This window comes from Acyrthosiphon pisum, chromosome A1 (genome assembly GCF_005508785.2).
Source record: "Acyrthosiphon pisum isolate AL4f chromosome A1, pea_aphid_22Mar2018_4r6ur, whole genome shotgun sequence".
Lineage (NCBI taxonomy): Eukaryota > Metazoa > Arthropoda > Insecta > Hemiptera > Aphididae > Acyrthosiphon > Acyrthosiphon pisum.
Genome location: NC_042494.1, coordinates 47,127,033 through 47,140,092, shown reverse-complemented (window position 1 = coordinate 47,140,092; position 13,060 = coordinate 47,127,033). Strand labels below are relative to the sequence as shown.

General features: G+C 29.3%; 1 protein-coding gene across 1 annotated transcript in view; it reads right to left on the bottom strand.

Annotated features, from left to right (window-relative positions):
• Window positions 1–248: 248 nt before the first annotated feature.
• The window catches only part of LOC100158794 (myosin 1B), a 16,498-nt gene continuing 3,686 nt past the window's right edge, over window positions 249–13,060 (bottom strand). Inside the window, exons 4-19 of the mRNA XM_003247091.4 lie at window positions 9,919–10,127; window positions 9,460–9,669; window positions 9,205–9,396; window positions 5,049–5,326; window positions 4,069–4,238; window positions 3,828–3,991; window positions 3,628–3,756; window positions 3,422–3,575; window positions 2,900–3,143; window positions 2,253–2,570; window positions 1,978–2,137; window positions 1,772–1,898; window positions 1,563–1,681; window positions 1,287–1,505; window positions 906–1,009; window positions 249–621 (exon numbers count right to left, since the gene is read on the bottom strand). Of these exons, the coding sequence (XP_003247139.1) occupies window positions 498–621; window positions 906–1,009; window positions 1,287–1,505; window positions 1,563–1,681; window positions 1,772–1,898; window positions 1,978–2,137; window positions 2,253–2,570; window positions 2,900–3,143; window positions 3,422–3,575; window positions 3,628–3,756; window positions 3,828–3,991; window positions 4,069–4,238; window positions 5,049–5,326; window positions 9,205–9,396; window positions 9,460–9,669; window positions 9,919–10,127 (2,921 nt within the window). The 3' untranslated portion in view covers window positions 249–497. The remainder of the gene's footprint in view (window positions 622–905; window positions 1,010–1,286; window positions 1,506–1,562; window positions 1,682–1,771; window positions 1,899–1,977; window positions 2,138–2,252; window positions 2,571–2,899; window positions 3,144–3,421; window positions 3,576–3,627; window positions 3,757–3,827; window positions 3,992–4,068; window positions 4,239–5,048; window positions 5,327–9,204; window positions 9,397–9,459; window positions 9,670–9,918; window positions 10,128–13,060) is intronic.

The window sequence follows — 13,060 nt, the reverse complement described above, 5'->3', positions numbered from 1 at the left end:
GTTCTGTGATAATACCATCATTTTTGTTTGATAAATTATAATATTGATATAGGTGTACTAATACCAGTAATGTACCTAATATTGAATAATAAAAATAATAAATGGTTGAATATCCAACCAGTAACTATAGCAACAGTAAATCATTAATATATATTGAACTGTATTCTGTAGGTGTAGCGTATTCTATTAAGTATACCATTAGATTATAGACTATACTCTGTATAGAACAACATTGCACACAAAAGAAATATTTTTGTGTTCTAGTTTATTTTAAAATTTTATTATAACGTATACAATCCACATATTATGTCGTGAACCATTATGTGTGTATTTTATTTTCTGTAGAATATAAAATACATCCTCAGGCGAAGATATTGTATTGAATTGGGCTCTTTCATATAGGTAATACTGACATTCTCCACAATGTGCTTGACATTTGCTAGTTTCGAACCTAATTTATTTGAAATCGGCGATGGTTAAAAATTCATATGTTATGTTCAACAAGTAATCGTTAAATTCCCGTTTTTTCCTTTACGGATTTCTCCTTTACGCTCGGAGATGGCAACAGGTATAAATTCGATGAATCCAGGGTTTTTTGAGTTTTTCATGTCATGTTTCATGCTAAATATTGTACATAAAATATATACATTAGGCATACATATAGACGTATTAAAAATAAAAAAAATCATTATCTATATTCAAAAAGAGCAATCATAATATTTATAATATATAATATTAGTTATTAATGGCTTACGGGTAGAGGTAGTTATAAAATATTACTATTATAATAATAATATATTATCTATAGTCTATAAACTCTATACTTCACTGCTCTAAATTATTTTATTAACTGTATATAAATCAGGCTTAATTTATTTTATTCTAATAATATAATATGTAGGTACCATGAATTTTCTTGCATATTGATGAATTCTACTATCCCCGGCGCTTGTTCTGAAAGAGCTGTTACACATTCAACTAAGTAGGGAACTTCTAACAAAACATCTCCCTAAGATTATAAAAGCACAACATAATATTATGTTAATGTTCCATTGTTATCAGAGACGTATTATGAGGGAAATGACTGTATCATCGGCGATAATTTATTTAGAGATTCAAGTATGGCCGAGGGAAGGGGTAAATTGGAATAGCATCATAGCTTTACTAGGGCTTTAAAACTCAAATTACGTCTCTGATTGTTATTTAGAAATAATTTTAGGTAAAATGCGTGAAATAACGTTAAAATTATCAAACACTACTGCTTAGTTTTGAAACATCGATTTTACCTTAGATTTTTCCAGTTTTTCAGATACTTTGATAATTAAAAAGTTGTCCATTCCCGAGGTCATCTGCAGGCTCGTTACGTGTTCCAACGGCAATTGATCTCTGATATTTAGATTTTTATCAGATTTTTTGATGATTAAAATATTTTCTGTAGTTAGTATTAAGATCCTATCTCTTGTTCGGTAGCCCCGGCGATCAAATTTTGTTACTTCTGTCGCGTACTAAAAAAGTTTAAAATTAGAAAAAAATTCAATAAAAACTCGTGTGCAAAAACCGACAAAATAAATAGTTTTGGGATTTGCGTCATTCAAGTTGGTATTTATCAGTTTTTGGATAATCTCTGCACGATCGGAGTTGAAATCGAGTTGTAAGCTTTCTGGATACATTGACTTTTTCCCTTCAAAACACATTAGACATTTGATGTTGTTATTGTGTGTACTTACTTATAAAATTACACAAGACAAGTAGCTGAATATTGTATTTTCACCTTTGAATATTTCAGATGCAGCGAGTTTTAATTTCAAACGCTCATACGACCCTGGACTTTTAGCCAAATTCGCTCGATATATCCTCGATAGCCAACCACGGTGCAGGACCTTTAGGTACGCAGATACCTTTGCAAAAATAAATTTTATTTATAATACTATACAATGACATATCATACGAAATTTCATCGATTGATTTCGTATTTACTTCTTCACAGCAAGTCGGTGGCTTGGGCCATCGGTCGTCCATCAGACTTTTTGGCAGCGCCTCGGACAGCTCGGTCAGATATTTAATCTGCTTGTATACAATAAACCGACGGTTGTACACATTCGGTGGATCGTTTCTCGTCAAGAACCCCCTGACGAAGCTGAAAATTGTTTGTTGGTTTTTTAAACAGGTGACCAAAAACGATTACCTCGGTTTTCATGCGTAAAGGTATAACGGGAATGTTTCGTGGTGGGGTTATGACAATTTATAAATACTTTATAATCGTTATCCCGGCGTTGCGAGTCCTGTTGTAAGCGCGAACGGCCAACAGCCTCCTGATATTTTTCTGCACGAAAACTATCTTTTTAGTAACGAGTTCGAACTCTCTGAGTTTCATCGATCGCCTGTACCGCAAACGCTGCCTTGCCAACCTTTGACAGTATATCAACAGTGTCCTGATGCGTGCGTATCGTTTGTGGGCCACGTATCCACGCCACGCCGATTGGATAATCGTCGCCAACAGGTGCTTGGACGTCTGGTATCGTTTTTCGATTTCAAACACCGTATGCGGATGTTTTATCATAATTTTAGTCCTGAAACAATTAATTAATAAAATACACTGTAATGCGGATTCACTGCATTATGCGTGGCTGTATTGTTGTAATATTATCAAAAAGCTAGAAAAAAAATCAACATGATTATTCGGAGATCGGTGAGATATTTTCAAATTTTATGAATTCATTTAAACCTACTCCGGGTTGGGAGACTATGCATACGATTATAATAATATGTGCTACATCGATTGTTTATGATTATATCGGGCTGAAATGATATCTACCTTTATGATAGTGGTAATTAAATTTTATTAAATTTATTTCGAGAGTAATATTATTTTCGATACTTGCTACTACTATTCACGTACTTTCCGATTTTATAATCTTCGTTCGTATACTGCAGATGTTCAATAAGCCGTTTTACTGCATCGACGGCCACCCCGCCGAACCGTCGAGTCCAATCGGGCCAAGTGTCTGGGCACAAGCACTTATATCTATTTAAAAATACTTCGAATTGACCACGATATGCGAAACCGGCTTTCCTGATACGTAGTATCTCGACTAAACCCATGTACTTCACTTGTTGGCTGATCACTTCTTCGTCAAAATTATCTGAAATTTAAATATAGTACAAAAGTCAAATACAATCGAATAATAACCCTAACGTATGGTCCATAACACAAAAAATCCTTTAAGGCTGGTTTTTAAATAATTATGTTTTGTATTACTATTATTAAATATTATTCTTACCGTCGACAATGCGTGTTAAAACTATATAGGTACTATTAAATCAATCATATTATACAAAAATAAGTCCTAAGAGGATCATAATATGTATAACGTAGGTAATACCCCGGTTGACTTGACCACCGATAAAATATTATACAAACCAGATTCCTTGTAGTTGTTTGGCTTGATACATCTTATGTACGATGACTCTTTTGACGATAATGTGTTTATAAGCCGATTCAAACTTTTTTTAAATTGCTTTATTGTGGTCTCTGGTATCTTTTTGTTGGGCGTCTGGCAATCTGAAAAAATCGTCTAAAAATTCCGGGTGAGAAATATAGTCGAACGTGTATAAATTATGTATTACCTTTATGATCTCGTTGGTGGAGCTGGACATTATTTGGCTCAGATTTCCAAATAGAGAGTCGTTGTTTTTCTCCAAAAAACTAGAAGCATTGTACGTCACGGTACCAGCAAAATGTTTGATCACGAATTCCTTTTAATGTTTAAAAAAAATGTAATATCTATATTTTTGTGGTAGTTAGTATTTTAACATTAGGTATTCACCGTAGGTAAAATTATTGTCCTCTTGAATTGTGGATCGTTTGCTGTTTGATAACATGAAAAGTGCTCATGTTCTTTAAAACGTCTCGCCAACTCGTTTAGTAAAATCAAATTATTGCATACATCAGTTTGTTTAAGAGACTCGTCCTCGAGACATGAAATGATCCCTTAGAACATTATTTGACTGTGGTGTTAGTTATTTGAAAATAAATCAGATGTACCTAAGTATACACAGGGTTCATACCTTTGTGTCTTTCTTCGATCATGTCACATATAATTCCGTTGTCAAAGTAATCAACAACAGTCCACTCGATGCCTTCGCTTAAATATTCTTGTTGTTCCGACTTCAGTGTTAAATCAAGAAATAACTTTTGCAACTTTTCGTTACAATAATTAATACAAAACTGTTCAAATCTGAAATTGAATTTTTTTATATCTTTGAATTAATTATTAAATTATTGACTATACCTAGTACTATTTTACAATAACTTTGAGATTTTTTATTTAAATGTTATATATTATACTACATTACAATGACACACTAATACACTATGCAACATTTTATTATAAGTGCTCCATGTAAGAAATATCATTATGTTTAAAAAATTATATTATAGTATTATACCTACCTACTTGTGAAAACTACCTATTAATAATTGTATTTATAACTTACAATAGGTTTGTAAATTAATAACTACATAATATTAATGTATTCACTTTTATTTTTATAAATTTTTTTTTTTTTTTTCTATATTTGTTCATTGTAACGACCTCAAGGTCTTTGACAATGCTTATCACAAGTGGGTAGTAGGGAGATCATGTGATCTATTTATCTATGTATATATCACTATATGCATGATACTACCCCCCTTCTCCAAGAGGAGACATGTGCGGTCTTCACTCCCAGTGGAGTGGGACCTAGTTGGAAACCGGATGACGCAATCGGACGACAACACGGGAAAATGGTGACTGCGTAGAATCACACACATTTTTTTGCACTTTGCTATGAATCGAACCGATGACTGTATGAGTCGTAAGTCAACTGTGTGACCACTGCGCCACTCCGGCCCCATTTTTATAAATGATTAATATTTTTTTTTGTACTTATGATATTGTTGAATAATATATTAGGTACTCATATTTAATTACCATAATATTATACATAAATAAATTATATATGTTTTACATTGTCGAACTGTATACAATAATTAATACAGCACCTACCCATTGTTTTGTAAGATTTCAAAACCATAAATATCCAATATTCCGATTGATTTGTTTTTGCTTGTGCGACCATCGGTTTTACGAACACTTGTTTTGAGCGTTTTGTTTATATGCGTTACCAACCATTCAAATAGTCTACTGTAAATGGCTTTGGCTAATGCGTCTTTGGCACAAATCGACATTTCCACGTCCAAACGTGACTGAATCACTTCTCCATGAGCTCGTATTGTTTTGTTTGTCAATGCAAATATCAAATCCTTTTTTGGAACTCCTAGCAGCTGAACATATTATTATATATCAAATTGATTAATTAAACAATGTATGATATTATAGACGATTTATTTAATTTAATTATGTAATTTACAGTATTTGGCATAGGTAATAATATATTATGTGGCTCGGCGCGGCGCAGTGGTTGAAATCAATCACGCAAAGTGCTAGAGAGAGTGCAAGAGAGCGCTACTGCCAACTAGTTCCCGGATGGGTTTGTAGTGCGTAAAAACCTTGCAACACATACACGTGTTCCTAACCTACCATACCAACCGTACCAACCCTACCAACCTTACAGGGAAATGACCTCAGTCGTCGAAGCCTTAAATCTAATAAAAAAAAATAATAATATTATTATATTAAAAAGAAATGCCGTTACAAATGTAAAACCGAGTTCGTAACCAGAATTATATGATATACTGATAATATGTAGGCTAACTTATATATGCCTTACCGCAAGTGTGAGCTTTGATATATTTATACCGATACATACTAATAGCTGCGGTACATTATGTTAGTAAATCATACACACATTGGTATAATATACACAATATATAAATATTATAAACACTTATTATAAACACAATCAAAGTGGGAGGAATAAATTCTATCATGAAAATGAATAGAAAATACCCCATTTTAAAAAGTCCATCCACTAACCAAGCATTCGTCAAAACCGTTACATAGGAAAAATTCTAAAAAAAATACAGAATTAAACTCAAACTTATAAATCTCCTAAACTATTATATCGCCTGAACCAAAAAAAAAATACATTTACTATATCACTTTACGTATATTCTACATTGCAGTACGTCTGTATTGATAAACCTCCTCATACTAATCAATAATAAATCAATTTTCGTAAAAATGTATGCAATAATAGTTAAAACTTAATGGACTACCATAGGCGAAATTAGGGGATGCTTATAGGGGGTATTGGCAGCATCTTCAATTTTAAAATTAGCACCCTCCTAAATTGTTGGTATTTATGTATCAAAACCTCTGCTTACAAAATAAAATCAAAAACAGCTTGTCATCAGATATCAGACTATCAGAGTATAATGAATAAAACAATATTATTCGGCAATTGCATCACATTATTTATTATTTCTATCTTCACGAAACCCAGCCGGTGGTCATATTATCACGTTCAGCAGCCACTTGACTCTACATCAATATTATTATGTATTGTGGAGTACTAATATTATTACAAACTACAGAACAACACTACAGCCTCGTGCCCACTTCTAATTCGGACAAGTTCCGATTTATGATTTACGAACCACCATTTCAGGGCTTAAAATCGATTATAAATATAGATAAAAATCGTTAAAAATCATCTAAGCAATAAAAAGTGATATCAAAAGTATATATATATTTTTTAATGATACTTAAAATTTATATCGAAATCGAAAATATACTAACTCCATTATTTACAGCAAAGTAACAATGGTTTTATTTTTTTTTATAATACAGAAATTGATTTAAAATTAAAAATAATGTATTTATATGTAAGTAATAATAAATAAATAATTTTTTGGATCAATTACCGCGTGGAACGATGACAGATCTCTCATAGTTATAAATCAAAATTGAAATTGTAAAACTGTAAAATTTATATTATTATTTATTTTAAATGAAAAAAAAAAATATGTTAAAAATCTAATTAGAAACCATAATACAACTATATCCACAATGTACAAAAACGTGAAAGTCATAAAAATATAATATCAATATATTATTATTTTAAATTTAAGTCAGAAAAAATAAACATCAATATGTGGAAATCAAATGAAAATTTTTCATTTTGATTTCAAGCCCCGAACTATTCAGTATTCACTAATCAGTTCCAAGTTCCAAAATATTGATCCAATATCAAACGAAGATACACAATTTCTACTATAGTGTTAAGCACAAATATTTCCTAAGTTATAGTGTTCACATAAAAGTTGATTATATCAGTGGTACTAAATGGTCAGCTTCAAAATCAAGCAGCCATCATTCTACCCCATTAATCATCATCTAAATAGGTTTTTAATATTACCGAAACACACAAATCTCCAAGTTAGAAACCTCTCAAAATAAAAAAAGGAAATACAATTTTTAAAAAAGATCAATATTGTTGAATATATTTCTGGAAAACATTGATCTATTTAGAATTAACAGGGCAAATAATATTCAATCATGAAAAACATTTTTAAATCGATTTTATCACCTTTAACCAGTTTATCTTCAGAACAACTTTTATACATAATTACAAACATCAAACAAAGAATAGGTGTCTATGTAAAAAAATAGAATGAACCGCTTCACAACAAATATATAAACGCATTACGCATAGCCCGACGATTATAATGAATATGAAGCAAATAGACGATAACGGGCGCATGTAAACTCCGCCACAAGAACATTTTTTTAGTGTAAACTCTGCCAGGAAAATAAAACATGTAAAATCGAGTTCATGTAAACTCCGCCAGTGACAAAAATCAGGTAAACTTGAGTTCTTGTAAACTCCGCCATTGAAAAAAATGAAGTAACAGTATACACTATACAATTAATATAACAAGTAGATTATTATTAAACAAAAAAAAATCATAATTTTATAGTAATTATTATCCTTATTAATTAAGTAATATATGTATACCAAAGTGTATAAAAATTTAAAAATAAAAATAATAAATGTTCGAACAAATCATACAAATTGCAAGGACCAGTATGATGTTAAAAAATAATGATAGACAATTGTGATAACTAATAATCAAAAAATAATATGTAGATATATTATATTATTATGACATAATATGTTATAATAGGTACTTATAATATTTTGAACTGTAAACTAAAATTATGAGATACAATTAATAGATATTCAAACCATTAAGTCAAATATAAATCAACTATTATAACTATTTAGTATTTATAGCTTTTTCTAACACAATTTAATTTTAATTTGGAATTTTTGAGTTTACTTACTAGAAAAATATCATTTAGTTTTATATAAGGAACGCCTAATTAATACTGGCGGAGTTTACAATCGCCCGACGATAACGTAACATTTTTCTGTAAAATACATATTGACTGAATGTGACATCCAATGGTAGGTGGGTGGTTAAGGTTTATATTCTACCTCCCTATTGTCATATTTTTTTTGTCTACCTAATTATTACCTAATTAGTTGTTGTTACTCGTACCTACTATGTTTTATTGTACAATGTGCATTATGTATTTCTTAGGTACGTTGGTACGTATAATTGAGTAGGTACAAAATCGAACAAATTATTGTACCCATCCGTAAACTTGTGTGTACCTACCTAATCAGTTATAATTTATCAGCAGCTGCGTAAAAATGTGTAAAGTTTATACATAAGTACAACACGGAATAATATAGGTACTTCTAATTACTATCCTTAGATCGTGGTTATAAAATATTGCCAATTTTTGGGTTTCCCTAAACTCCGTTATTTGTGTATTTGGGTTAACCCTCACAATTTACTAAAATGTATGATCAAGTCTATATGATCACCACCCCAAATCACGCCACTGGTGAAGCAAGAAACAACAAACAATTATCCGACGGGCTACGACATATTCGAAGCTCTTTGACCGGAACTTTCAATAGTCATTAATATGATATTATATTTTCATTCCTCCAGAAATTTGGATTGGACAAATTAGTTTATTATATTACGCTATTGTTAACTGTGTACCTTAAAAAATAAAAATCTACTCTTAAAATGCAAATATTTTATAACATATTAATATATTATAATAGGCATATAAAGCTAAATAACAAAATATTGTATTAATCCCCCCCCCCCACCAATGACCGCGATGCAGAGAGAAATTATAATAATAAAAAAAAAAGTAAAAACATTGTTACTATTACTTCGGCTACTATACGAATTGTGCTGATACTTTCAATATTGCTCATTTGGTCACGTTCATGAACTTTTACATTACCCAGGTGCAAAATACTAGCGACAATTTTCAGTATATCCATTTTTTCTTCCAAGTTAAATTCTAGGATTTGGAGAGCATGTAAAGTTTCTTTATATTTTTTGGAATCTTCGTTAATAGTCTATAAAGTTGAAGCCAAAATTATAAATAAAACAACTATGCATTTATAGTGAACCCAACAAACTTCATCTTCGAAACCGTCATTTTCACTCTTGTCCGTTCTCACGTACATATAATCAACGTCCTTGTCAATCTCTAAGAGTTCGGCTAGCCATTTGTCAGCTCCATTGATCAGCTGATAGAATATATGATAGTTTCTTTCGTGTTCAGCCTGTTTTACCACTCGAGACTTTTCAAGCAAATAGTTTAGAATATTACCACCTATTGGCTGACCCTATAGGAAATCCAATAATAGTTCTCTATCAAGAATTTGTGTCAAATTAAGTAGATCATTTTAAATATTGACAATAGCTATAAAGGTATACCTACAAATCTTAGAATTACAATCATTATAGTTGTATAATATGGTAGGGGATCTCTGGATCTTTAGGATCGTAAGACTAATAGAATTTGTTATAAAACGATTTAATTGTAACGCGAACATTACGAATGCAAAAAAACATTTTTATTATTTTTAACTTACCATGGGGTTGAATTCCACATCCATATATTTTCCGAACCGACTAGAATTATCGTTATTACAAGTTTTGGCATTACCAAATGCCTCCAAAACTAAATTTGCTACAAGGAGTTTATCTTTAATCAACTGAATAATATGGTCACCGTGTGTTGCTTTTGCAATAAATTCCAGAACTTTTTTAGATGCTTCTGTTTTCCCCGATCCAGACTCACCTGTAATATAAAATCAAAGTTATATTTTCGTAACATAGGTATTAATTTTATGTTCATACATATGTTCTTTATAATAATGTAAAGTAGTATATTATTTAAATATGATCTATTCAAGTAGATACCTAAAGATTAAGTAGTTTATTAATAAGTTCAACTATTTGCTAAATATTCAATGTTTTAATGTTTATGAATCACAACACTGATAAAATTAGTGTATTAATAATATAAAATTATAAAATATGTGTTACCGTTTAAATAATAACTATAAAAAATGCTTTTATTTGTAAGAATTTAATTTGTTTGAATATAAAATTTTTTAAATTAATTCAAATTTAATAAAAATACAAAAATTGGCTCTAATACTGTAATAGCCAACAATGAATGTTGTGCTTAAATACATGCCCTGTACATTTACATTGTATTTAGTACTCATTAATATTAAAATTAAAAGATAATTCATTGATACATTATAAGTAGGTACATACTTATTATAGCATTTGTAAAATATCTAAATACATTTTAACAAACTTAATATTCCATAAAATAATACATTTTATATAGTATATTATTATATTGAATTAGTAGTCTTATATGTATACAGTATAATCGCGATTAAGGTTTTGGTTTTTTTTATTACTGAATGATGGACTTAATATTACACCTTTAAAAAAAAATTCAATGTTTAACCCTTTTCTCCGGGCATTTGGTGTAAAAAAAATACATTTTTATATCTTAAAAGTTAAGTGATTGAGAAATAAGAGTGAGTTATAGGATCATAGGAATGTTTTACAAGTAATACAAAATTGCATGGAACTTTTAAATGGAAAAAATCATATATGATGAATAAAATAAATAATTATAATGTGGAACTTAATGCTCTTTACTTTTTATTCGTATTACCTATGATAATTTTTTTTTTTTTATTGAAGCTTTGTCCAATTTTGTATGATTTGTTCTGATTTGTATGATATTTGACTCACTATCAATTTTTATGATAGAACAAAACTTTATAAGCCAAAATTGAATAAAGATTTTCTATTCAAATTCCAAAATTAATTGAATTTGAAAATTCTTATATTCAAAAACAAGACCTATGTGTAGGTAATATTATAAAAAAAAACCCAGATTCAAATTAAAGTTCACCCAGTCGAAATATTTATAATTTTACCTTAAATCGTGAGCACACTTTATATAATATTATTAGTTCACTATATTATAGTGAATTTATTATTTTGAGCAATTTTTGTTATTAGTTAATAATATTGAAAACTATCATATTTGTATAATATGTTAATTTATAATTGTATGAATGAATGTGTAGTGTAGCATAACGTGTATAACAGATTGGATATTATTCATGGCCCGATTGCTGCCAAATGGTAATCCCAGTTTGTACTGATAACCTTATGTAATCAATTATATGGCCATATGACCAGAACATAATAATAATATGATGTGCTCAACATATTGCAATATTTTGTAGGAAATTGAAAATATAATCCATTTTATATTTAATATTACCATTTTAAGTTATTTTTTGTGACGAATAAAATAAGTTGAAAAATGTATTTGTTATTTTGGTATAATTATAGTGTACCTAGCTAGGTACTTTCTTTAAATAATTGTTATTTATTTTCCCATTGGTATATTATCTACGTAACCCGATAATATTTTACTAATAAAAAATCATAATTCAAAATTGTTATAAGTATCAAACAACTTTATGCAAACTTCATGAATCTATCATCTGCTATAGAAATTGGTCATTTAAATGTAATAAATCAAATAAAAAATAAATGAACCTAATATAAATAAAGCTAATAAAAGTGTGTGTCTTAAACATAACAGCACTAAAAATAAAATAAAATAATACATACATTTAATATTTTACTGTTAAAGTTTGCAGAATACTTACTTATAAATATAATATATCAAATACGCATAATTAAAAGGGTTTATTATTTTATTGATATGTGTTTGTAAGGACTATTGACTAAAATAACTATAGTTAAATATAAAAATAAAAAAAAGTTGAGATATTAATACATTAATATCTCCGTTTTTTTAATATTTAATTCTGCCGTCAAGGAAAATGACGCTGTTTGTTTAATTGTTTGACAACACTAAACTTTGTAAAGAATATGAACACTGTAACAGTATCGGTTTGTATTGATTTTAGTATTTCTAAGAACGGGAAAGGTTGGTACCTGCTTATGAATACATCCAAAGGTTGAAATTAGAATGAAAGGATTTATATGCATTTTGTTGCACAGATATATTTAAGGTTTTCTGACCACATTTTAGATGGATAAAAAGAAATTTGATGAAATAATAGTTTTCCATTAGAATATTAGATAATCTTATGGTTGTGAAACTCTTTCTTTTAATGACTATACCTAATTCCATAAGTTTCTTTCATATCACTTGGACATTGATGTTATTAAATCAGTGTCGTCATCAGGGGGGGGGGTGGTGATTAGGGAGTTTATATCCCCTTGTCTTTTTTTTGCTGACCTCCAGAAAACAACTTATTAGTTATTACAGTTGTTTTGGAGTCATGTTAAAGTGTTAAACTGTTAAAATTTAACAATAACAAACTAAACTATTATAAATATTATGTTATATTATTAATATTATTTTATAATACGAAGCATTGAAGCCAATCGTAATTTTGTATGTTTATCCAATCGGAAAAAATAAGCACCTAAATATAAAAATATTGGGGTATCAATGTTTTATTTCTAAAATATAATTGTTAGAAATGTATGCAGATTAATTTTAACTTATTGTGTTTTTAAAACAGTTTTTAATTTTAATATCTACCTAGGGTAAATTAACAAAAAAGGTGGGTAAGTGGATGTCGCTCTGCTGTACAGTAGGTTAGAAGTGGGTCACTGTATAATGGACACTATTAAATTTGAATTCAATGATAT